We start from the raw sequence: 26,554 nt of genomic DNA on the forward strand, positions 1-26,554 counted from the left end.
CCTGTGGTGTCGCTAATCTAACACGGAGAGATGCTTCAGGTATAACCATTATGCAGAAAGCAATTTCTGCTCTGTCTAACATTGTGTAATTTTTGGTCCCTGATCACTTCCTCTGCAGCGTTTTTAAACACGGCACACTGATCTGATACAGCCAAGAAACCTCTCAGACCTATTCCAGATTCAGTTTCATGACTTTGTTGGCATAATCTTTCATGCAAGCTTAAGAGCCTTGAAAGCCAAACAGAAAGCACTAGGAATGTCTTTGTCATCTTTATTCAGAACAGCTCTCGAAGCTTCTGGTTTTACCCAAAAGCAGGGGGTGGGGGAGGCACTGTGAGACCTAAAGTTGAAAAACAAACAAAAAACAAAAAGAGTGAAGAATAAAAAAGAAAACCCTTTCTTCCTCTTCATTATGCATCAGACAGATTGAGTTGCTGACGCTGCAGGGCCAGCTTTCACACACACCGCAGTCGATTTCCGCTACCGGGCTGCGGAGACGGCATCGGCATCCAGCGCATTAGACAGACTTGTGGGGAAATGAGAAAACACAGTGACATTTCCATCTGTGGCTATCCCTTGATTTGTCAATCTTTCCTTCGCACGCATTATGTAGCTAGAGAGTGGGCGGGCAGGGGGTGTATGCAGCGACCCCGTTAAAAGCCTGTACCATTGGAGGAGTGGAGTTAAATGGACTGATTCTGCTCACTCAGCTTCTGGGCTGAGACTGAATTGTATGCCTGCGTGTACATTTCCAATATTTTTCTAGAGATTCCCAGCCACTCCTGGCCACAAATTCTGAACAGGTTTACATATATAGGCAAAAGCAAAACTTCCAAGTACTACTCGAGTCAGGCAAGGTGCAGTGTTAGAAGTGAACATCCTAGCAAATTACAAAGATACATGAACCCTGGTTTAGTCCATCACTATAGGTTTCTTAAATAAAGAGCAAAAAATTAGTCAAAACAAAATGTACACTTAACGGTATTAACAAAACATTAAAAGACTACAATATTAACAAATTGACAATGTCCATTACAAATGAACATTTCAGATATTCTAAGTAGCATTACTACAGTAACAGTTGAAAGTACACAGCTTGTCACTGCAAACCAAAAGTGGTCCTCTCTTGAACCGAATGCAAAACTTTCACAGTGAGCTTGACGGAAATTAGTTTGTCCTTGGCTGACTGTATCTGAGAATAAAAGGAGTGAAAAAAGTGGTATGAAAACAAAACTCATCCAAAAAGTGGGCTTTACCCAGCAGGAAGCTTCTGTGTGTCCCCTGATTTCAAAAGAAAAGCCTTTGCACTGAAATCCAACGAGATTACAGTCCACAAAGGACAAAAAAGGAGCGTCCAAAATCAGCAGTCAGTGTGTGTCACTCTGGAAAGTCCTCATCCCATTTAAAAGGCACTAGACCATTTCCCCCAGAACCTCTGCTGACAATAAACCCACCACTGTTAAATTTTAATTAGGGACACAACCCCCCCCCCCCCCCAAAAAAAAGATCACCAAGCAGAGGAGGTCGCTCAAGCATTCCAGGAAGGTGAGGGTGGTGTCTGCAGGCCTGAGACAGTGGGCTTCTCAGAAGATGTGCTTGAGGTGCTTGATGCCATAGGTCTTGAAGAACACGAGCAGGATGAGGGACCACAGGCCGAGGATAAAGCCGTCAGGAGGGTGCCAGTCCTTCTGCTTGGGCTTCTGTGGGAAGAGGAGAACAGGCAGGCGAGCCGGCGCTCAGCCAGGGTTGGCTCCTGGACATGACAAGCGAACATCGTACTGACAACCTCTCATTAAAACACCTCTCAACAAAGAGACAGTAAAAAAACAAAACACAGACATGGAGCTTTAGCATTATGGAGCTACACATCATCTTAGATGGAGGAGAAACTTTTCAGTGGGCAGCAGCTATAGGTGCAAGCTAAGTGACCTGGGCCACAGAAGAAAGAGAAAGATGTCAGCTCTTTAAAAATAAAAACATTTGGACTTGCACAATATCAAGTCCTAACAAAGTCTACGGCCAGAAGGGTTGCTAGTGCTGGTCTAGTTATACAGCAATATCAATTTATTGGTTAAATATGGTAACTAAATCCTACCAAGGGTGCCATCTGTTTTTTATTTTATTTTATTTTATTTTTATAATGTCTTTACTTGAAGTCAACACTCCAGAGATTACTTTGCTTGACATACTTGGAAGCATATGGTCTCTCATTAGGTTTTAAAATCAGGCAGTAACTTGGGCATCTATTAAACATTGTTAGTTGGCCTCTGTGTTTATTTCACTAGTTAAGGAGAGTTTATAACCCACTGCCACCAACACCTGACATTTGAGTAAGCTATTAAACAGACTGGATGAAAGCAGCCCTCCATGCATCAGTGGCTCAAGAGACTACTCGACATTATTATGGGAAGAGGCACTCTCTCATCGCCATGGAAACAACATCTTACACTGCCATGTGTAGAGCACTGGGCCAGATTTGCCATGGTCAGACAGGTTTTTGATCTACATATTTTAGATAAAGAGGTTATATGCAAAGGTTTATGACCACAGAACCCTCCTCAGGTATATTGGCGTTTTCCCGCCAGTGTAGTAGCAGCACATTGTGCTTGGTTTAACGCTACAGAGTGCAAGGCTGAGGGTCACCACAGAACCTGGTCCTGCCACCACACTAGTTTAGCTCAGCAAGCTCCAGCCAGCTGATCCCAGACCAGTAAAAAGGTGCAGAGACCACTGCACTGGTGACGACTGCTGGCAAAAACTAGTTCTTATGTGTCAACATGCATAACCACCCCTTTACATCTCAGTGTCCTCGGCCGAAAATACAGCAACAAATATCAAAAACAAAAGTTGACTTAAAACCAAAAGGTACATTTCCAAGTAGCATAGATTTGACTTTATTTTAGCATAGCAGTACAACTTTAAATACAACTGCCTCAAAATTTTAGACCTAGTTGGAAGGTAAGACGGCAACATGGGGACTTGCCCTTGTGACTTGCACAGAGATTTGTAATGGCTGCAGTGCAGGGTTTATAGACTTTCTCAACATGCACCCATAACAGCACTAGCTTTGCGTATCGGTGATGCCTCATCTTAAAATTCTTTGGTTCAGTAAGTTTGCTGCACAGCAGAGGAGGAGCTTCAGTGAAAGTCAAAACAAACTGCCTTCCTCTCTGAAGCCATGAGCTGTATGTTAGACTTGTTGACTTATCCCAGACACACCCAGATCTCACAACATTTCCACTCTCACAGACTTGATAATGCCGTTCACACGACAGCAGTTCAAGCTGGAGTGAGCATGCGTGGGCGCACGGCTCAGAAACAAAGCTAACTTTCTCCCAGCATTCTAGCTGGACCTCCTCCCACAATACAGCTGGGAGCCCTGGTGCAGCTTCATAAAATATAACATTTTCAAAAAACAATGTGATTTGGTAATCAGTTTCTACCCCACCACAGCCATGACCTTGAGACATGCATCACTACGATTTTAAAACTACAAAACAAAACTTCTGCTGTTAAAATAATATTCGACGAAGAAATGTCAGTGAAGTAATCCACAGAACATCATCTGCTGTCCATGTCACGAAGCACAATGAGACTAATTTTAGAAGTGAAGGAACATCCCATAAGCAAGGCACCAGTCCTCCAGTTCAGATCTATGGTACCTTGACCTCATTCATCTATACTTCTCATTCTTCAAAGTTCCCCATGTCATCAGGTGTGTGAAGCAGACACACAGACTACACGTGTGTTTTCAAGTGGTTCTTTCTCAGTATTACTGGAATGACTCAGTATTACTATGTGGCTCTCACATGTATTAGGCCTCAAAACAAGAAAAATTAAACCTACAAGCTACTGTGCTGTGGGACATTTCCATTGTCACCGCATGCAGCAGTTTATAACCTGAAATCCTGCATTTACTCAGGTTGTAAACCACTGTGTATGAAATGTGACAAACCTGCATCTACAATCAGGATGTTTTGATAAACCATTTGACAAAGGCAAAATCTTGTATTCCTTTATATGCGCAGACACTGGAGAAACCTGCAGGCGGAAACAAAGTCCCGTTCCACGCATAAAGGACGCAAGAAAAACAAAGGACTTCCTTCTCCTTTATGTTTGACTCCCTGAAGCCATGTACCTTGGCATCAAGCCGCCAGCATTCCAAAAAAGTCAGTCAGTCAGTCATTCAGAGACAAGATTCCAGTGAGAGCAAGACGCAAAAAGTAATCAGGTTCAGGGCAGCAGAAAAAAGTGCTCTACCCTCGCTAGGGCTTCACCATGGGAATAACTTCATCTCCTACAGAGAGAGCTGCTCTGACACAAGAGATGGCACATTTGTCAAGTGCTCTGCGAAGATCAGACGTGAGACCACGACGCAGTGCGCATCACCCCAATCTTTTGATTATCTGCTAATAACGTGCTCAAAAACGCTCCCATTCCCTCGCCACATTTTGTGGTACACTTACCTCCGGGGTGGGGAGGCAGGCACGAGCTCTACATGCAATATGAATGTCGCAGCATTCCTACCAAGCACAAAGCAGGAATTCAATTTAGAAGTCTCAAAGAAAAACTGCTCCCTCAGTGAGAGTCTTCCTAGCAGTGTATTGACTGCAGCAACATCCTGCTCTGGTAGAGCACACTTCTCCAATACAACAGAATTTAATACCTCATAGACAGGCATCTTGTGAATACAGCGACTGGTATACTGGCTTAACAGGCGGCTTCAGTTCACAGGACGAGAGAAAAATTTGTTTAAATTCATTCTTCAATTTGTTCAAACTGTTCAGTTTGGATATCATGTGGCATGCAGACAACTGCAAACAGCCAAAGCAGTAGCTCCTTTGGTCTCATGGTCTAGAAAGAACAGATTAATGAGAAGGGTGGGTAATAGAAGGCGTTAGCGAGAGAAAACAAGAGATTAAGTGGGGAGACCGTTTTAACAGCACTTCTTTTCTCCACAGACTTCACACAGAGTAGTGAATGAACGAGACATTGTTGAACCACAAAGGAAAAAAACAAAACAAAACACAATGATGAAGGAAGAGAGTTAATGGCACTCTTTTCCTTCTTCTCAGTGATGTGTGGTAGGAATCAGACGCTTGGATGGCACTGCCGAGGAGGCAGTAATACAGTCCACCTCCTCGGCAGGAGGAAGGCTGCTCTCTGACACACTGCTGCAGTGACCCCTCAGTCCCAGCCTGCTATGTCACGTGCTTCATCACACCTAGCCTGGTGGAACGCCTGTGTCCTGTTAGACCATAGACATCAATAGAGATAGCAAAGTTTACCACCAATACTTATTAGTATTGAAAGTGTTACTAGTAGGCTAAAGTGATAACTTACCTACTTCTTTTCTCCCTTCAAATGATGGGTGGAAAAAACAAAAACTATGGAGGACTTATTGGAAATTACAAGGGCTCAACCACACACACATGTAAAATGCAATTTGTTTAACATAAAGCAGACACTCCATCAACAAATCTGCTTCCTCAAGGTCAAAGTGGGTCTATATTAGTTGAGTCTCCATCTACATATTTTCATGAGGTGCTGTGATTACAACCCACATGCTGAAGCTAACAGCTTGGCTCCAGAGGAACTCTTGTACTCTCCACTCTGCCTCACTTACTGAAGGGGAACGGGTCACGGTACCACTCAGGATTTCATGCCCTTGACAGCATTACTGCTTTGAAGCACAATTCGAACCAACACAACGATCTTTATGAAAAATGGTGTAAATAAGTGGCTAAAAATCAATGGACTATCATCTGGAAATCACATCACCACAGGACATGATGGTGTATCCAAACATCACAGAGTATGCGTTCAAATAAAGTGGAGCATTCAGGCATCTTATTTACAAAAGAGTTGGATGTAGTGAAATATAAACAGGAGGGTATAGGTGGAGCTAATTATGAGCCAAGCTATAATTTAAAGCTCACCACTATTCCCGTTAGGAATCACATTCATTTGCTACCATAGAGAGAAATGACCATACATGTTCTAGCAGGTCCCACTTTAATTGCAATAACATTATCAAGTGAACTGTGTTGGGTAGCTCTTAGCGATTTTGCTGCAATGACCTAATTTTATTTCTTTTTTGGGGGGGGGGGGGGGGGGGTTTGAAATCCCAACACTTCCCCTCATCTACATGGAGCTCCTACTTCACTTCATCTGCCTTCCCACGTGGTGCAAGGAGCATGGGGAACGGCATTACCAAAACACACGACCCATGGCCACGAAGGGGCCACATGCTGCAGCCCTCGCACAGTTGTGTGGGCAGCACCCTACGGGCCTTCTGCAAGGACCACACAGACAGGTTTGTTCTCAAGTAGTATTGCTCTTTTCTCAAAATCGATGAGTGGCCCATACCTGTCGTACAAGTCAAGTCTGTCACTCCCCAAAGGGGGGGCTTTTTCACTAATAGATTTTGCCCATTTCTTTAGTTTCAAGAAGTCAGAGTCTGAATACAATGATGTATAATTATGTTGAAAATAAGTATACTGAAATTATCCTTGTATACTTGTAGATTTCTAGGCTCATAGCCCGTATCAACTGAAACCACAACAGGAGCCATTTCTCCGTCAAGCTGGTATTGTCCAAAGGCCTGATGCGCTCGAGAAAGCGATGCTGGGCTTGGCCCCGCTGCACGGCAAGTTGATATACGGTGACAAATTAACCTTCAATTAGAGCCTCATGTAAAACAGTTGGCTGTCTGTGATGTTTAGATTGAGAATAACTGTCTTGGAGAACCTCTTCCTTTTCAAAGCCTGACAGTGAAACATCGCCTCTTAAGATGTATTCTTTTTCTGGACCCCCTCCCATTTTCATTTTAGTCATGAACTGGCTTGTTTTAGTGAGATTTAATTTGTATATAATTTCCTGCCAAATCATAGTATCGTCTATATTTTCCATAGCATTATGGGCCTTATCTGACAGTGTGAACAGCACAAGTAATTATTTTTCCATTTTCCAGCTTGTAATTTTACTGGCGTTGTTACTGACATGAGTGACACTGACTACTGGTGTTAAAATTATGTTTTTGTTTACTGATAGTGAAGCAGGACTTCAATCTCCATCGTTGCTTTTTTTTTTTTTAAAGTATTTGACGGTTTTGTTTTGTTTTGTTTCTTTAAATTACACTTTTAGACAAAGTCAAGTAGAACCAATAGACATTTACAGAATTTCAGGGATATCAAAGGTTCTAATTCACAGTTCTTACAGAAACAGCTGGCACTCTTTCCATTCATGGAAATAAAGATAATAAACTCATAAATGTTCTTAGACAAGGCTCACTGTCTTTATTGACAGGTTTTAGGGAGGGTCAGTCGTCAAGTACTTACCTGATGAATGATATCAGCTACTGGTAACTGGTCTACATAAAACAGGGCTTCACTCTTCAGTTCATTCCTTAGAGACCTGGAGGCAAAGAGATTATTAAGTCATTCAGGCCAGACTTGATCTGAGGTGAAAAGAAAGCTTTACCATAAGAAAAAAGTGGCACAAATATCTCTCACAAGCAGTGAATTACTAACCCTAAACCTTGGGCTTCCTCTATACTAACAAGATTACAGAGCCTTAATTTGTGGTGAAAGGAGGCGAACTCTGCCAGTGCACTGCACACCTACAGTCCCCATCGGCCAGTTGCAGTCTGTTCGTTTTGCGGTATACAATGACGACCCTGGCAGGCACGCGTGCCGGTTAGCCTGTGGGAGGGCAGGGGCCTGATCCAAAGCCCTCACAGCCACGAGAGGGATATCGGCTAGCCGATCTTTGGCCCAGCCGCGGTGCCACACGCAAGTGGCTGCTGGTGCTAAATTCAGGAGGCAGAACTCGATTCTGCGTGCCAGCTGGAGAGGGTGTTAGGAGTGGGGAGGGACGAGCTGAGACAGAGAGGGCTGAGAGTGAGTGAAAGAAAAGACAGCGTGCGAGCAAGAAAGAAAAAGAAAGAATACATTTTGTGCGGACCCTTAGCCTGAGAAATCCCACCATCGCACAATACCAGATTAGCTTTTTTTCTCTCCCTTCCCTCAGCGTTTTTAACCAAGTTACTTTTTCGCAGCAATACTCATCTGAAGCTGGACGTACAAGCACAAATTACCTACACAGAAGGCAGAGGAGGGTGCGAGAACATCGACTAGGAGAAGAAACACCTTTTCAAATATTCTTTGGTATTGTGCGTGGGAGGTTCATTTCAGAGGCGTTTTTGCTGTGCTGAACTGAACAAACGGCAACAGATGGGGAGTTTGTGTACATAAGGGACAGAGAACAGTGGTGTGGGAGAGCAGCGAGTTGGAGCTGGGGCCATGGCTGGCCCCTCGGCGGGAGCGGTCAGTCACAAACAAAGGAGGACACGTGTTTTTTTTTGTGACTCCTGAGCCTCAATAAGAGGGAGTGGGGGAGCCATTTCTCAAGACGATTGGGCCTTTTCTCTATTACTGCAGCTCCACCCAATCTAGCGAGTCTTCCTGTACAGCATTCAGTGGCCTGCCAGAACACCTCGCCTATAACAGTCCCCTCATAAAAGTTAAAAGGACAAGTTAACGGAGACAATGCTTCACGGTCAATGCCTTATTAAAATGACTGGTTGCTATCATTTGTAATGGCACACAGCACAAACTTGCTGATGGCTTTAGTGCTGAGAAACTTAAGTCGGACTCCTCAGAGACAGGGCCATCACTCAGGTTTGCTGATAAATCTCCTTTTTCTAAACTAATATACATCTTTGTGTAATGCATTTTGAGAAATCCGTACAATTGCTACAGTATATCCCAACCATTATAAGCCGCACAAATAAAAGTCAATAAAAACATGGTAGAAAGCAGGAGCAGCTTCAGGTTCCCTACCCCATTTTCTGATTTTCTGTTAGACCATCTAGACCCCATTTTCTGAGTGCTCCATTTTTTATAAAAGGGTTTTATCAGGGTTTTTAAAGGGTTCAAAGCTGTATAGGACTGTTTCTCAGTACTAAAAGCTAAGTGTGATATCAAGCAGTGCACAATTATAAAACAGAAACAACCACTTGAGAAAGGAGTGGGTTGAAACCAACAAACCTATCCTTTAATAACAGATACAAACATAACGACTACAATATTTCACTCTCACTGCCCACGTTGATCAGTCATAAATAACACTAGCACAGATTTAGCAAGCATAAACCATGGGCAGTGGTGATAAACCATCAAATTAACATATGGCCACAGCCCCACTGAATCTAAAGAGTTCAATAACTTCCCTACAAATTTTTGCAATCATGCTGCATTATGAACTTTCAATCGATGAACTCCAAAAGTACACAACTGCTGGTTGCCTAACAGGACCCTTGTATAAAGAGGGCATGCTCCCATTTTTTGATTCTTATGTATGTGTGTGTCTGTGTGTATGCACAACATCAGGTTGGTAGCATCGCCAGGCGTTTAATTACTGGAGGCTCGAGACCACTGCAACACATTCAACATGGGCACTTCGGGGCCAGGCCGAATTATAATACAATCTCATAAAAGAGTGGGCACACATCATAAAGAGGACAGGAGACTCTATTAAACTTTTCCCCTGTGCAGAAGGCAATTTTCCTAATGGAGAAGTGTGGACACAGTGGAGAGGAAGGGTCTTGAGGGGGTGGAGGCTCAGAAGAGGAGCAGAGGGCAGACAACACTAAATCTTCTTTTCCAGAGCAATGAAGAGAGAAGAAAGAAATTGATTTTTTTGGGGGGGTGGGTGCATCTCTGGTGCTGCTGGAATTGGAGCTGCATTTCATTGAAAAATCACACGGGACCTAGATCCCACCGCATATGCTAATAGCTTACACGTTACATTGGAGCGTATGGTTGGTTTCAAGCAGGTGGGACCTGATGCACATGCTGCGGCAGCTATATCTGAACTGCATTTTAATATTCCACTGCGTTTAATGCTCGCAGGGCTGGAATTGTGAAGGCTGTCCACCTTTTTGCTATGTGGGACAGAACATACGGTTCCACAGACCCACTTCCTTTCCTGATGTGACAGAAATAGCCGGTAGTGTTACCAGTCCAGGCAGGGTACAAAGTGACCATTCACCCATGGTCAGAAGCAGGCAACAGCTGACACGCGTTCCTGTCAAGCTTGAGAGAGATGAGGGGAGAGCAAAATAGAGGGATGGTTGGAGAGAAGTAAATAGACATGGAGAGAGAGAGACAGCGCGAGAGCGAGAGAGAGCAGGAGAGAGACACACTGACAGGAAGGTAGATAAGTAGAGAGTGGCAGAGCAAGAGTGAGAAGCAGAGAGATACACTGATAGGATGGCCAACACTTAGACAGAGGCGCGCGGGGGGGGTGCGCGCAAAGAAAGACAGTCATTAAGAGACAAAGAGGGAGAGAATGAGAGATACACAAAGTGTGTGAGAGAAAGAGAGTGCGAGAGATAGAGTGAGTAAGAGAGGGAGATGGAGAGAGAGAGCTAGAAAGAGAGCAATCGTAAAGTATAGGGATAGAGTGAGAGCTAGAGAGAGTGAGCAAGCATGAGACAGCATGAGGGAGAGAGAGAGAAACGGATGGGGGAGAGGAAGCAGCAGCCAATTATGACAGGTGCAGGCTGAAGTGGATGGATGGATTGGGCTCGGCTAAGGCACAAGTGCTCAACCTTGCCTCCCTATAGCAACAGGGTTCTGCTCATTAGCGCTCACCTCTGCTGCCCGACCCTGACCTGGGCCTGCCCCTCGCGTCTACACCCTGCCAGGCATCGGGCAAACCACGAGATGAAAACGTGCATCTGCATAAGGGCAGATGCGGGGCAGATGTGAGAGGAAGCCATGTGACGTGCAGACTGGAGCTCCTCACCCCGCACGATGCACGGCCCACGTCACTCCAAGTCTGTTCCAGACCAACTTGACTAAACGATTGCATGAGCTCCACCATAAGTCATCAGTCTCAGCCCAAACATCACACTAAAAGACGCTGATCTTGGTGGGCCTTACCAGGCACGGGCTCACCCTACATTACAGGTGGTGAAGAGCAGTGCAGGTTTCACGCTACCAGCCATCTCCATCGCCAAGCAGCCGCAGCTGCCCGCCAGTCAAATTAACATGAGAGGCACTTCATTTGTCAGTGTTTTAATTGATGGCTTTAGAGGGGAATCATGCTGCGTTCTAGCTAATCAGCGAGGCGGGAGCGGAGACAGAGCAGGAGTGGGATGGTTGCCCGAGGCATGAGGAGAGAGCTATGACAAAATCTTCATTTTACATGCTAATTAGTTGTAAAGCAACTTCTGACGATTTGATCAGGGAACAATGCTATTTATATGAGAACAGTTCACAGCTCTTCAACCAGCAGGCCAGAGAAACAGGTATTACAGGTATGAATCAACAAGGGTTATTTCACAAGCCTTACATGATTTTAAAACAGTATAGATCTTCTGTAAAACAATATGGTAATTGGCCTGCAGTGTTAAGCTTGCTAAAGTGCATGACACAGTACACAGCAGGTTGTTGGACAGGAGTAAAAATGTTTTTTGACCAAGATTTTAGGAACTAAGCACATGGCAGTGAGCAGGTCAGCAGAACACTTAATCCACAGTTACTTTGACGTAAGGCTATTACCGACCTCGCATTAAACATATTCCAGCTTCAAAAGGAATGCAAGTCAGCAGTTTTAAAACCTTGACAGTAAGCTCCTACTTATATCTAACTACGATATGAGTAGCATCAGACTTTTATAGAATTATATTTGATAACTGTATTAGATTAGTTGCTCAGTCTGAGACTTCTCCTAAAGTGAGATATTACACTGGAGGAGATTGACTGTGGAGGAAGCCCTAGGTAAATATTAAGCAATGAATACAGTTGAAGCATGCAGCGTTACTGCCACCTTGTGGCATTCCCCATAAAGCACCACGGGAGGAGGGGGGCATGCCTCTAGCTGTCGGGCATGGCTGAAGGACTGCACAACAGTTTGCACATACACAAGGACAACAGAGCATTAGACATGTAGCTCAGTCTGAGTTTCCCAAGAGGCTGAAACGTTTTAATCAAAACGGAGAAAGCGCTTAAAAAGCTGGAACTTGGCAATTACTTTGCCCTTTGTGGATAGTAGTATAGTTTCGGGAACTTCCAGAACTACGGCATTACGTAGAGATCTGGCAATGAGGTGGGACCAGGTGTAACTAGCGTGGTTATGTGAGAACTCCGTTAAATAGGAGGAAATAGGTTGGGTGTAATGGGGCCTACCCATGAACCTTCTCAGCACAGCACAAACTGGACCGTGTCCCGATTTGCCCTGTTCCATGGTGGCCATAGCAACAACTGCGCAGCAGGTTGTTATCGGATCATTAGAGAGCCGGTATCACAAATAAGGCTTTTATTTGATCACTGGGCAGGCTTTCCGAGCAAAAGCAAAGTGTTTTTAACAACAGACTTAAAAAAAAAAAAAATTAAATTAAAAAGAGGATAAATTATCCATTGTCCTCAAGTGAACTCTGTTTGCGCAGGGTGCTCAGTTGCTTGCCTGATCAGATGGCTGAGAAAATCACAGAAGTACAAGTTCTTTTAATCTAGAAATGGTCACTTGGGCACCTCTTCCACTTGTGAGTAAATAATGTTGAACAAAGCAAAGATTCATCACAAAAATAGAAGTACTGCAATTATTATTTTTATTTCCATGGCTACGTAGTCAGTAATATTAGATTTGCTTTTTGAGTTGTTAGATTTTAAAATGCTTGTTAATTTCTTAAATGCAATTCTTGACAAGTATTAACTTTGTTTTGAAGGGTGGGAAATGCGCTATAGAGGATCCTACAGCATGGAGAGAGCCATTGCACTTACGTCAGGTCCTGCGGCAGCTCTGTGGGATTTGTCAGGTTGATGGCCTCGCGGGTGATCTCCACTTTACGGACGCTGCCAAAGAAATCAGTGATGAGGACACTTCCAGGATCTCGCAGGAACAAGTCGGTGCGGTGACCCGGAGTGGACACACACTGGCTCTTTGGGCATACCTTGAACTAGAACACGCAAAAAACATTCAGAGAATGTTAATTGGCACAGCCGTGACTTGAACTTGCACACTCCATTTAGTCATGCACTGTTCAGTGCTTCTGAGTCAACCAGCACAGAATTCATAATTCAAGCTCAGATTCATTAGCATTTTAACAGCATTTGCCTATTAGGGGTAAATAGTGGCTTGTATATTTAAATTCTATTCATGTGAGATCTTGAGAATTTTCTATGGGGAGACATTAAGATGCATGAAGGGCTATGGGATTACTCTTAATAATAGGTGGCCGACTAGTTGGGACTTTGCCTTTGTAAATGTCAAAACAGAAAAAAATTATTACAATCTCATCATTATTCACAAGGTCATCCGATCAGAGCTAATTGCCTAATGTGGGTTTGCCACATTACAATTAAATGCTATTGACCAAAATGATTTAAATGTATTGGATCACAAATGTCATGTTTTCTTTTGGAATGATGATGACTGGATAGGATGTTCACAGCACATAATTTATTTTTTTTAAATAATCAATGAATCAATAAAATTTGCTTGAAAGATCATTTGCATACTATAACCTTCTGCAACATCAATATTGCAATGATCACTAACAAACAATATATTGTGCAGACAATACTTGGGTACATAAAGACATGATTATATTCACTCCACATTACCAGTGTGGATGATGTAATGCTTTATTGAGGGCACATGATTTGTGTTTTCTAGTACCTCATCATTCCACCTTGCTATTTAGCCATTATTTTTGGAAATTGTTTATAATGTCTGAAGACATATTAAATGATCCAGCTCACGTATGAGGAACCAGGAACATGACTCTTTTGGATCCAGACACAATGAAATTTTGTAATCTACAAGATAACTGTGTTTACAGATGCTAAACTGTCATAATACAGCTTATCCTGTCCTATTGACAACATCAAACTATGGGAACGATTACCCAAACCTGGGAAAGGAGATAAAACGCACACAAAATGGGGCAAATTAACATCACAAATCCTTTGACAGCTGAAGATGGCATATAATTCCCACAGTCTGTGTGATTACTCATGCACACATTGGTCTGACTTTCAAAAGACGGGACTGCCCCTGAACCCTGAAAAGTGAAGTCGATTAGCTTACAATTGGAGGAGCAAAAGAAATGTGAGAATTGAGGTTTGATGCATATGAGGGCAAGTTATTGTATTTCCATATGTAATTTCCTGAGTACTCAATCCAGTTAATTCAAAGCACTCTGCTACCAGAAAATTGGAAACGAGGTTACATTTCCTTAAGTGCATACTTCACACCTGTTGAGCTACGTTAAATGAAGCTAAATTACTCCACAGCATTTTGAGGGTATTCACAACTCTCTACCAACAACGCTGGTCTTTCAGGCGATGACAGCACAGGGGGTGGATGGTAAACGAGAGAGACACAGAGAGAGAGAGAGAGAGAGAGAGAGAGAGAGAGAGAGCGAGCAAGCGAGCGAGCGAGAGAGAGGGACAGAAAAGGGATCACTGAAATTTCATAGGAGCAGCTCTTTCAGGATTAAAACTTATCCGTGTGGAGGAAATCCATAATATTGACGCTAATCCTGAAAACCAGGGCACAAGAGTGACGCATTGGACAACGAGCAGTAGAACGGAGTAAAGGCCTGTTTGTTGGCCTGTTTGATCTGGAGCGGTGTGATCCAGGCGGACACTATGGAGGAGGGCATCAAAAAAAAAAGAAAAAAACAAAAAACAAACAGCAGATCAAAATCCATTCGGGAGGAGCTGTGGGACACCAACCAAGTGGATAACAAGCCTGAGTCTGACGGAGGCCTTCAGAAGAAAGGTCTACCTCCTGTCTGTTTCAAAGTGCTTTTTCACGTGGCCAGATTAGCCATTCTTTTTAAAGTAACAAGGCCATTGCCAACGGCACCCCCTATTGGCAATCTTTTTCATCTGCAGCCGCGGGAGGGCTGAGCCAAGCGGACTTTCAGCTGGTGGTCAAGGCCAGGCAGAGGCTTAAATCCCAGACCATGGCGGTGAGGAAGGGAGCCAGGGAAAACCAGGATGACTTTAGGAAGGAGTCGCTTTGCCAAGCCAAACACTACCAAGCGCTTTGCTGCTGTGGAAAGTACAGAGTTGCGGCTCTTGCAGAAGTGAAGATTCTCCGACAACACATCTCTCACATAGAAGATGCTTCTACCACATAGACAGACAAAAAGACAGACAGATGCACTCACCAGATCATTCATGTTAGCCTGACTGGCAGGATGGATGTCTTCCAGGAATTCCAGTAAGTAGAAAGTGTATCTGTCCATCAGGTGAACCCCTATGGCCAGGTCTGGCTGGTGCTGTAAGTCAGAGAGAGAAACCATTTTCAGAGAGAGAGAAACCGTGTTCAGACATATCACTAAAAGTCTCTGACAAAGCTCCAAGTGTGAATACAGAAACCAGAATACTGAGATTTCTGTGTGTCAGGACAGTGCTGCAGAAACTCTGCAGAAAGTGGAGAAATGGAGAGTCACACTGCAGAACTTGGAATTGAGACTCGAATGGTGCAGCATGAACACAGAGTCCTACTGCACAATAATAACCACTTTTCCTCAGAAACAGATAGGATGCATTGGAGTGTTATGGGTTTTCGGCACTTACGGAGAGCGAGTCCTCCCCCACTTGGCTGCTGGCCAGAGCCATAATATTGGGGGAGTAGAATCTCTCATACATGGAGGCCCCCTGGCATGTGTCAATTATGAACAGCAACTCATTGTACCTGCAGAGGAAAAGAGAAAATCGACTTCTTCTATACTGGTCTGGCCAAGGCTTTGGAAGATCTGGAACGGGGGGGGTGGGGGGGGTTGGAGGAGAAAGAAAGAACGAAGCAAAGACAGTGGAAAGAAAAAAAGAAATAACTGGAGGAAGAGCACAAGGCCATGAGAGCCCACCTCTACTTCCTGCCAGAGAAACTAATCATCCCACTCCTCCGCAAGCTGTTGCCACGACAACCGTAAAAAGACCCGAGCTTGCCAGCCATCTGCGCTCCATTCACAAAAGACACAGTTGGTATGCCAATGAGGTTTTTTTTTTTTTCCCCTCCCTTTTGCCTCTCTCCCTTGAGAAGGGAGAGCTGACCTGATCTCTTATTACGGAGACAGCCCTCTAGGACAAGACAGAAAAACAGGAAACCAGGGGAAAAAAAAAAAGAAGAGGAGAACAGGTGGCTCATCTGGAGAGACAGAGGGGATGCGATGGTAGAGCGATAGGCAAAAGCTGTAGTCAATAAGAGGAGTTGGCGATGACAATCTGGCACATCCACCCTCTAACTACCACATGAATGGCTGTATGGGGTGGGCACTCACGAGGCCAGCGGTGAGCCGAGAGCCAGCACCACACGGCGCAGGGGCCACAACGGACAACCTCACAGCCCCCTTGCGTTCACCTCAGTGCTAAATAAACAAACATCGCCAGACCCCATGCTATGCTGATAGCATTACAAACATGCCATTAATAGATTAGCCTGAATCAGTGGAGGACTATTTTTATCCACAGCAATATTTAGGCCCATCCGCCCCATTGACAATGCTGGTTTGTTCACCTGTTCTTGGGTCCAAAACAACTGTTGTAAGTGGAAACATTTGTAGGACAAAGAAACTTGCAGCCACAGTAATAATGCTTCAATAACACAGAAATAAGATGTCAGTAACTGATGTCAGTGATCATCTCTGCCTCAAAACAAACAAGAACACAGACCATCAGCGGATGAAATAAGTTTGTATAAAGCAAACAGATAATGCACCCCAAAATTTACCTTCGCTTCTGCCACATCTGTTCAAAGGCGTCCGCCAGCTCTACGTTGCTGATCTCCTCCGAGTCCTGGAACTTCAGGAAACCGTTTCCACCGTGACCTGGGCGAACAAACAAGTCCCACAAAACACAGTGATGGCAAGTATTATGCCACATATTGCAATTGCGATGGTCATTCCAGTGTGTTGGGGACACGGGCCCTTTATATGATGCAGTGGCCTGGGTTATTCTGCATTTGCATCATTGAAGCAGCCACAGAACAGCCATCTGGAAACACCCCGGGCTTATCAAGCACGCGATAAACATTTGTATACTTTACAGTACGTCCCTTACTGCAACGTCAGTATTGTAAATTATTAACCAACAATAACGATCGCCAAGCAATTAACTGGGCAAGCCCTACCAGTCAGGTAGATGAGAATGTTGCTGCGGTCATCAGACAGCAGCCTCTTGGACCGAGGGGTGCTGGGAGGGAGTCTTCCTGTCAGGACTCGCAGAAAGTTCTCCACAGTGACCTAAATAACAAGCTGCACTTTACAAGTGTGTGTCTTTAGTGTGCTACTGACCATTGCTGAGACAATGTAGGACTTCCAGTAATGACTGATGTCTTGTTCCTATCCATAACGTATAACATAGCAGCATCATAACTCAAGAGAAACACGAACACTGGCTCCACATCTCTACACAAGGTAACTTAAGAAAAACCTGTGATGATTAACCATTGTTTGGTTTGTCACCCTCGGCCCACACGAAGCTCGAACATGGATGTGAGGAGTTGATGTGAGCACAGAGCATGTTTCTCGCCGAGTGACAGAGCAGCACAAACACGAGCATGGACACGCTGAGTTCGACGCCCACCTCATAACCACGGTAATCCACCTCCACGTCGTCGCCATACACGTTCAGTTCCATGTTCTTGTGGCTGAACACGGTGGCCGGCTTAGGGTTTCTATGGTTACACGCCATGTCATCGGCCAGCATGAGCACGATGTGACTGGTGAAAATAGAGAAATAGTGCCCAATCAGCACAGGAGAGGGGGGAAAAAAAAGTGTCCAATCAACACAGGATAGCCTAGGCAACCAGTCAGAATAGGCCCAAGGGAGGAGACCACTGACAGAACTTTGTGGTGCCACAGACTTCAATAAAAATTTCAAATTTGATTAATTTTACTGCTTTATAATAAACAATCCCCACACAACACATTAGAAAAACAAAGAGCAGAAACACCTTGTAGATCTACAGTCAAAAGACTACAGCCCTCTATGTATTATCCATACTCTACCTCTTCGTTATTAGTCAGTTTCTCACAACAGCACTAATTTTCTTAGGTGGTAGACCTAAGTGACACGTATAGAAACTCCAGCAGTACTGCTGTAATATCCAAATCAGCAGTGGTCCTGTGGTCAGAAACTGACCAGTTATACTGTGGTAAAGAAAAGAAAGTCTGAGTGTCTATGTATGGTAACAGATGGGCTATAGTCCATTTGTTATCACACGTGTATCCTTGTACACCTGTTAACAGGAGAAAGAAGTTTTATTTAACAGTTAAACCATTATGACAATAGAAGAATTTTCACAGAAAATACACCCCTTTTAGTCAAAGGGACAATTCAACCAAGGCAAGACTTGGAGAAGTAAACCTTGCTACACTTGTACAAATGGCAGTTAAATAAACTAAAACTCTTCTGGAGTGAACCGCTTTTAGAAGAGACATTTACAAAAGGCAAAATGGCCCTCCTGCCCATCACAATGACAGCCAAAGGGAGCTTAACCACCATTACAAGGCAGAGCATATGATACGCTGCAAAACCGTGGTGTAGCGTGTTACAATGGCACAGGCCTTTGGCATCCTGACCTTTCACGGCTCGTTAGCTGATCGGAGATACAGCTTGGTTACGTCTCAGATAATATTTAGGATTAGCTTTTACAGTTACAGGTGTTTGTCCTACCACAGCATAAAAAGGAACCGCTACGAGACAGAATGGCCAGAAATAAGTATCCTGAAGATGCCGCAGGACCATACATTTAGAAAAACTTGAATTTCTCTTTTATTTCTCATACATTACAATGTATAAGATGACCTGAATTGGGCCAATTGCAGGAGTGTCTGTCCACATGTACTGCTGGAAGGATGAGAAACAGAATATAATTTGCTAAAACAGCACTGTTTGTCTTGTGAAAGCACACTTATAGACGGGATTATCCTGCTCACCTGTCTGGGATGCCCAATCTCTTCACACTCCTGTACACTGATAGAACGTTGGCAACATGACGGTAGTTAAACCAAAATCTGGACGTGCACACCTGCACATAAAAAAGTTTTTTTTAAATACATCGTCACCATTCGCAGCATTAGGGCAGGTGGATGACGACAGCCGTTTCATTCACCCAGGGAAAGTGAGTCAGGCTTACCAGGACGGCCCAGTTGTTGGTGTGACCACTGCTGAAGAACTGTGTGGCTTTTGTCTAAAGAATGAGTGACACATGGACCTTTTGTTAACAAAGCAAGCATGAGCGAGAGTTCAAGTAAAACTAATAAACTAAAACAAACAAACAAACAAAAACAAACAAACAGCAAAACCATTACAAACAACCCACAAAATGTGGCACTGAAAGTTTTTTTTTAACCAGAGTATCAGAAATCTTTGGTGATCTTTGGTGTGTAAACTGTATACTCTGTGCAAGTTAGCAATTCCTTAGGAAAGTCATGTCAGCACTCGAGTGGTTTTAGTCTAGTAATGACCAATTTCATACGAGTTGCATAACACGAGATCACATTATTCGTTTGAATGATTTCTGCATTAGCAACACTAAAAGAGGGGTAGCGACCCATCTTTAATCTCCACATAAACAATGGGTTCATCAAGATCGCAGCATGATTCCCATCTCTTCCAGGCCTCATAGTTAATCTCTAGTGATGACAATCCACTGATTTTAAGGTCAATGCAAATTCCGAGATGACAAGTAAAGAACAAGCAGTGTTTTAAAACTACTGAGACAGTTAAGTTATAAGAGGTGTTTTCTAATGTCTAACTAGAGAAGTTGAAAGATGCTAAAATAAATATTAGACTAAATAACATAACATCAACCAACTTATTTATTTCTGGACACTATGTACATGCTTCCTATAATTTTAGAATGATAACCTATATTGTTCAATTCAGTTAGTAATGAATTTAGAACAATACCACTGCACATACACGAAGAGAACAAATATCCAACATTATGAAGAGAAGCTTAAAAATATCCCACAAGGTTAAAAGGTATGAAAGTTCTGTTGAAGTGTCAGACGATTTCAGCACGGCGATGAACAGGGATGGGCGACTGAATGGAGATTTCGCCAAAGAAACACATCTGCAGGGTGTAGTGCAGTGTCCAACCTCAGCGAGGCAGCCATCATATCCCATCTCAGTCTGTGAGACGCACACTGAGTCAGCTCACATTCAGCAGGGAGGATGCTTGTTGCTCACTGCTTATAGATGTATACAAGATTTTGCTCAGACTGCATTCATTAAAATGTAAACGTTATCAGGAGGAGTCTGGAGAGAAATGAAAACTGGCTAGACTTCATTTACTAAGTGGGCATCTGTATAAAGATGCCCAGCATCCTGTTGTACAAAATGTCAGGCAAGACGGATCAGCTCGCGCATGTCAGGACAATCAGAGACACATGCTGTGTGTTGGAGAAGCTGCTGGCTCTGTACTCATTTAGGCTAAAACATGTAGGGATCTAGTCTAACGAGCACCTAAACAAGATGAGTGTAATCAGCAGTACATCATAGATGACTGTAAAATGGACATTTTTTTTCAGATCTTGGATCCATGCTCTATTACTTAACCACGTAACATCGCCATTCAGGTCTGCAGACATTTTTAAAGACGAAACGGGTCAGGATGCAGTACAAGTGTGCAGAGCCAGTGTTGACACTGCTATAGGAGGCAGACTGTCAGGCTGTCACTGTACAGACAGTGAAACCTGTCAGACTGGCTGATTATCAGCATGTGATTTCAGGCCAAGGCTACACACTGCCTGGACTTGCCATGTATCAGCCATTTCATCCAAGCAGCTGAATCAGAAGCCCTGCAATTCATCTATCAGGCTAGAGACAATTGATTTGCACAGAATCAGAGTCATGAGAGTCATTTCAAAAAGGAGCATCTCAGAATCAAGTGCCCGATTATTACTCTGGTTAAATGAACGTACGAGTGAATGAATAAATGAATGAATAAATAAATAGGCAAGAAAGGCTGAGAAATTATATAAGAAGGAATGGACAAAAAATTTACATGCCAATGTTCAAGGTAAAACAGTGACTAATCCACAAGTATTTATGGTTCACCAACTTATTTGGTGGTTTAACAAATTTAGTTTTTTTATTTAATTTTAGATTTTCATTTTCTTTCTTATTTGGAGCTGTCTATGAAGAAGCATAACTCTCAAATAAATGTCCTAATCAAATGCAAAAGACCTGGGATGGGGGGTAGAAACAATTCGGGGTGAAATAAAAAGGGGGTTACCAAAATTCAAAGAATATTAGCACAAATGATGGAGTTAGAATTATGCCAAAAGAATATACACTGTGCGAGATTTAACTGACTCTGAAAAGTCAAAAATTGTAAAAAGTCTTTCAAAGGGATACAGCACTCTTAAAATTGCTAAGATATTGGGGCATGACCACATTTACGGTATTTAGCAGACGCGCTTATCCAAAGCGACTTACAAAAGGGAATTGTCATTTACTCATAGAATATATCCTAGTACAGTACAGGTTAGAATCAAACATACCAATGAACTAGAATACTGTAGAATACAGGGATGAATGCTGATACCTAGAAGTACAAAATACATAAGGTCTATCTTAAACAATGATAAGTGCTATAAACAATAAGTGCTAGAGTTTGTTAAACAACAAACAATACCCTACAATAAGTACTAATTTAGTCAGTCAATATGGGAGCAGTGTCAGTTGTCCTTTAAATATTCTGCAAATAGATCTTCAGTCTGCGTTTGAGGACTGCAAGGGACTCTGCTGTCTGGACAGCAAGTGGGAGTTCATTCCACCATCTTGGAGCCAGGACAGAAAATAGTCTCAATGCTTGTCTTCTATTAGGCCTGAAGCACAGTATTTCAAGCCAAGCCATACTTGAGGTTCGAAGTACTCGCACAGAACCATCAAACATTTTGTTGCAAATAGTGAACAGGGTCGCAAGAAACGTGTTGAGAAAAAAAGACAATTCACTTCCAAAGATCTGAGAAGAATCAAATGTGAAGCGACCAGGAACCCATCATCCTCCAGTGTTGTCAGATTCCAGAACTGCAACCTACTTGGAATGCCCAGAAGTACAAAGTGTTCAGTATTCAGAGACATTGCCAAAGGTAAGGGAGGCTGAAACCCGACAACCACTGAACAAGACACAAGGTGAAACGTCAAGACTGGGCCAAGAAATATCTGAAGACAGATTTTTCAAAGGTTTTATGGACTGATGAAATGAGGGTGACTCTTGACAGACCAAATGGATGGGCCCATGGCTCTATCAGTAACAGGCACAGAGCTCCACTTTGAGTCAGACAGTGGAGGTGGAGTACTGCTAGGGGATGGTATTATTAAAGATGAGCTAGTTGGACCTTTTTGGGTTGAAAAATCAACTCCCAAACCTACTGCCATTTTTTAGAAGACACTTTCCTCAAGCAGTGGAACAGGAAAAGTCTGCATCTTTCAAGAAGACAATGATTTTTATGCAGGACAATGCTCCATCGCATGAATCGAAGTACTCCACTGCATGGCTAGCCAGTAAAGGCTTTAAAGAAAGAATAATGACATGACCCCCTTCCTCACCTGACCTAAACCCTACTGAGAAATTGTGGGCATCCTTAAATGGGAGATATATGGTGAAGGAAAACAGTACAGCTCTCTGAACAGTGTCTGGGAGACTGTGGTTACTGCATCGCAAAAAGATGATCGTCAACAGATTAAGAAACTGACACACTGTGAATGGAAGGTTTATAAGGGTGAATAATAAGGGTGGCTATACTGATCACTGATTTTTTTTTAAAATGTCAGAAATGTTTATTTGCAAATTTTGAGTTGTTTGTTTATTATTCTCACTTTAACAGATGCAAATAAACAAGTGAGATGGCAAAAGTTACATTTTTCATTTAGTTGCATAATTCTGCACACTAATAGTTGCTCAATCATTTTGCACATATATTCTCCCAAGAAAGCCAAAACCTCACTTTTACCTTCTTAAATATTCAGATTTTTGGTTTATTAACATTTTGGATTGACCGAAAGCACTGTTCAATAATAAAACGAATCCTCAAAAATACAACTTGCCTAATAATTGTGCACACACTGTATATTGAACTGTTGAATACCTGTTACATGTTGGACTGAAATTAAATTTTGAGGGTTAAAAAGTAGCAAGCTAAAATCTGAAATTCTGAGATTTGTGTGTGAAGATACAATATTATATAAACATGTAATCAGGAGTGGGTTCCACTCTCAGGCCTGGTACCCCTCCAGGGTTCTTTTTCTTCGCCACCGTGTGTACCTTCTCATCCAGACATTTGAAAAGCTGTTCTGCGACAATGCCTGTTGAGAAAGTGCTACATAAATAAATTCTGATTTGATTTAACCCTGCAGTGACATTGATGTGTGGGGGGGGGGGAAAAAACTAGCACCCTTGTGCCTGATAAACTCGTACCAGCTCAACACCAGGGATGCAAAGAAATGAGTTCCAAATACTCCAAATTACAACAGGTTACTGCCAGAAGATCAGTAGAGGCCGTTGATTAGTGTAATACATACATCATTTGCTTTCTTGTTCAAAATGTTAGTTTGTGGAATAAAAAACCTCTCTCAACTTTGTCTATTAATGTTCTATGGAATGTAAAAATTGGTGCAAAGAAAGCAAATCCATCAATGGGCTTTTTTTCTTTCCTACAGAATGAGCCATAAATGGGAATATCAATTGGAATGTGTGCGCTTCGTTGCAAACGTGTTTGTTGTTGCTGTTCTCAGTATTTTTTTATATTAGGTTCCCTTTGTACTTAAGGAGATTCTAGGGGTTATATTAACTTTTCTCAAAGTCTCAAAGTTGTGATCTATAATCAGAAACTGAACTGCTGGTGACTGATAAACTGTTCCTGGCAAGAGATTGGCTACAGCCCATAGATGTAACTGTACACCTTCTGTACATCTAATAATTACGCATCTATAAAATGCACCTATGAATGCTAGGTACAAGGTGCATATTTCTAATAAAGTGGGTACTGTATGTAATTACACTTGGCTGCAGTCGTCTAGCATCACTAGCTGTGATGAGAATCACTGATGTCAGCATACTTTTTTAATGGATAGTAACAGCTGCACAAAGCATATTTTTAGATAGCAACTTTACAGATGACTGCATAAACAGCATTTAATGGAAACAAGCTTGTGTCAAAGTCAGTTTTGTTAGGGACATTGTTTTTATATAGTGCAAAATGTATACGGAAGCCACCACTTTTAACTTGGATGAGCCTACACAAATCATCTTGGGGCAACACTGCAAAGCTACCAGTGGCTTAACACGCAGTAGATTTGAGAGACAACAATCAGGAAACCTGCCTGACAGTCAAGAAACAGATGGCAAGAGGCAGAAGTAAAGACTGGAAAACAAGTGAAAGACCACTGCAGAAGACAGAAGATCACCCTGAAAAGAAAAAAGGGGCAAAACTCTCCAGTCGCCTGCATATCAGGAAACCAAATGGAAGGAAGAAAATTATGGAAATGGTGTGAAGCTGCAGAGACAGACAATGCATGCTACACTGGCATCAAGAGGCATTGAGACTCAGTGGCTGTTTAACCAGAGATGCTTCACATTTAAAAGCTACACCGATCTGATTTTGATTACTTATCGGATGCAGCCATTAACGACCTAACCACAAACTGATAACACTGCGCAAATAGGCCTACTATAATTTCCATTAGAGACGGGGAAAAAACCTTAGTAGTGGCTTGAAAGAGAATAATTGCTACAGCGTTTCTTGGTAGCTTTTTGGTTCGTTATTTCTTGCAGTGTATTAATGAACTGACACCGCTAGTTCGGAAAGCTGGTTAAGTTAACATAGCTGACGCTAACTAGCTAACAGTAGTCTAGCTTCAGACTGCTTTAGGGAATAAAATGTGCGTCACCGCCGTAACAATACTAAAAACCAAAGACTTACCTCAAAATTATTGCCGTGTATCACTGGCAGAAAGGCAAACAAGTTTGCAACAGTGCATATTGTCACAAATAGAAATTTTGCCATCTCTACCCGTAGGTGATCAATGACAGTTGGACTTTCACCCAGGAAGTAGCCTAAACTCTCGTGCTTACTATAAAAGCCACGTTTTTCAAAATAAAAGCGTGATGTTGAACGTTTCCCAATGCGCTCTAAGATTAGAGGGTGTAATCTCATTGTCCTACGAAGCATGATTAGTTAAGTTATCATTTATATTATGTACTCACAAACAAAAATTAGCGTGGGATGCAGAATGTTTTGTCCATAGCCTATGCCTATTACAACATGGGGCACGCTAATTACAATGAGATCTCTGGATTTATTTTCTACTCTAGGAAATACAGCCAGGAAGTATTATAAAACATTACAAAAGGATACAGGTGAGCATCGGAAGTCTCCGGTGAAGAATATAATAAGATGCTTGCTTATGCCCAAGAAGCATTTAATACGTCACTGTTGCCCCAGACAACAGCCGCTGGCAAACTTCACAGAAATGTGCGACCAGTTGTTCTTCTCAAATATTTTCTGTTCAATATGATCAATCTCCAATGACCAGTTAAAGCATTGGCGTCAACCCCTGTGTAGAGTACTGGAACAAATGACACGGTTGAAGTCGACTAGATGTGAACATAAAATACCAATCAAGGCATAATTTGAAGTGCGACTGTGCTGACTTTACGAGGGGTGGGGTGTTGGTCGATTAAATTGTTGTGTAAACCACATTCGAAAATATGTCTTGTCAATAAAAATCAGCAGATAACAAACATTCGCGAAACGATTAAAGACCCTATAATATTTTTTGCTTGATTGTTTCTAACCACTGCGAACTCTAGGAGATGCGCGTCCATGCGTATCTGGCACGTTCTGTCGCCTTAGTCTATGCGCTGGCAGCATGAACGCAAATCGTGCTGTGTTGGCGTTTGTCAACTTGAGTCGAGAGGTTTGTGGGAACCAGCATGTCACATGCCTAACGAGTTGCGGAGCGTTGAGAGCGTCGCTGTTTGAATCTAGTATTGTGGTCACTTGGAGAATGCGTTAAGACTGTAACATAAATAGCAGTCTTCTTTATACAATAACCGAGAGTAGCCAGGTTTTCTGTCAAAACGCGACAACCGTTCATTCCTGGATTTACACTTCTCTCAAGACAACCATGAATACCAGTGATGCCAAGGAGTACCTCACCAAGAGAGAAATACCACAACTATTCGAGGTGAGATGTGCGCTACATCCGTGGGGTTCTGTGGTTGTGATGCATAATAATGGTTTGTCATTGAATACCCGTATAAGACTTACTAACATAGCAACAAAAGTCGAAGTTGACAACGCATAAATTATCTTACTACATTTGTCAACTCGTCTGGATTGTATTGCATTGCCGTGATAATTTCCATATTGATTCCAGGAGCGTTCAAAAGAAAAGGAATATAAATATATTGTACATTTACAACGCTCGAAGTAGAAGGTTCAGTAAATGGTTGAAGCCACTTTTAATATGAAGGCAACAAGTTATTTCGGCTTAGGACATTCAATTACAAT

General features: G+C 42.7%; 2 protein-coding genes and 1 long non-coding RNA gene across 5 annotated transcripts in view; 2 read left to right on the forward strand and 1 right to left on the reverse strand.

The window, feature by feature from the left end:
* Nucleotides 1-257: 257 nt before the first annotated feature.
* On the reverse strand, nt 258-25,092 carry pigk (phosphatidylinositol glycan anchor biosynthesis, class K). Its single transcript, XM_026998382.3, has 11 exons — nt 24,962-25,092; nt 19,165-19,218; nt 18,965-19,056; nt 17,610-17,745; nt 17,155-17,266; nt 16,756-16,852; nt 15,603-15,720; nt 15,191-15,301; nt 12,792-12,967; nt 7,341-7,416; nt 258-1,700 (listed from the first exon to the last, which is right to left on the reverse strand). The coding sequence occupies exons 1-11, from the start codon at nt 25,043-25,045 to the stop codon at nt 1,584-1,586; spliced, it is 1,173 nt and encodes a 390-aa protein (XP_026854183.2). The 5' UTR covers nt 25,046-25,092; the 3' UTR covers nt 258-1,583.
* On the forward strand, nt 5,907-12,869 carry LOC145652635 (uncharacterized). Of its 2 annotated transcripts, none has more exons than XR_014118906.1 (3): nt 5,907-6,316; nt 6,527-6,649; nt 12,737-12,869. It is a non-coding gene; the product is annotated as an uncharacterized LOC145652635 (long non-coding RNA). The 2 variants fall into 2 exon arrangements; XR_014118905.1 differs by having other exon boundaries at nt 6,527-6,664; nt 12,737-12,853.
* ak5 (adenylate kinase 5) overlaps nt 25,086-26,554 on the forward strand; it is a 42,502-nt gene continuing 41,033 nt past the window's right edge. For both annotated transcript variants that reach the window (XM_026998381.3, XM_081703591.1), the window contains exon 1: nt 25,086-26,228. In XM_026998381.3, the coding sequence (XP_026854182.2) occupies nt 26,169-26,228 (60 nt within the window). In that variant the 5' untranslated portion in view covers nt 25,086-26,168. The remainder of the gene's footprint in view (nt 26,229-26,554) is intronic.

The sequence above is a fragment of the Electrophorus electricus genome, chromosome 20 (genome assembly GCF_041902795.1).
Source record: "Electrophorus electricus isolate QZ-2024a chromosome 20, ASM4190279v1, whole genome shotgun sequence".
NCBI classification, from domain to species: Eukaryota; Metazoa; Chordata; class Actinopteri; order Gymnotiformes; family Gymnotidae; genus Electrophorus; species Electrophorus electricus.

Bases quoted from the DNA above. Each gene is read 5' to 3' on its own strand.
- pigk (XM_026998382.3), bottom strand. From the start codon at position 25,045: ATGGCAAAATTTCTATTTGTGACAATATGCACTGTTGCAAACTTGTTT. The intron at 19,057-19,164 runs GTAAGCCTGACT...TTTTATGTGCAG, and splicing joins CCAACAACTGGGCCGTCCTG to GTGTGCACGTCCAGATTTTG. The intron at 12,968-15,190 runs GTGAGTGCATCT...TGCGTGTTCTAG, and splicing joins AGGCTAACATGAATGATCTG to TTCAAGGTATGCCCAAAGAG.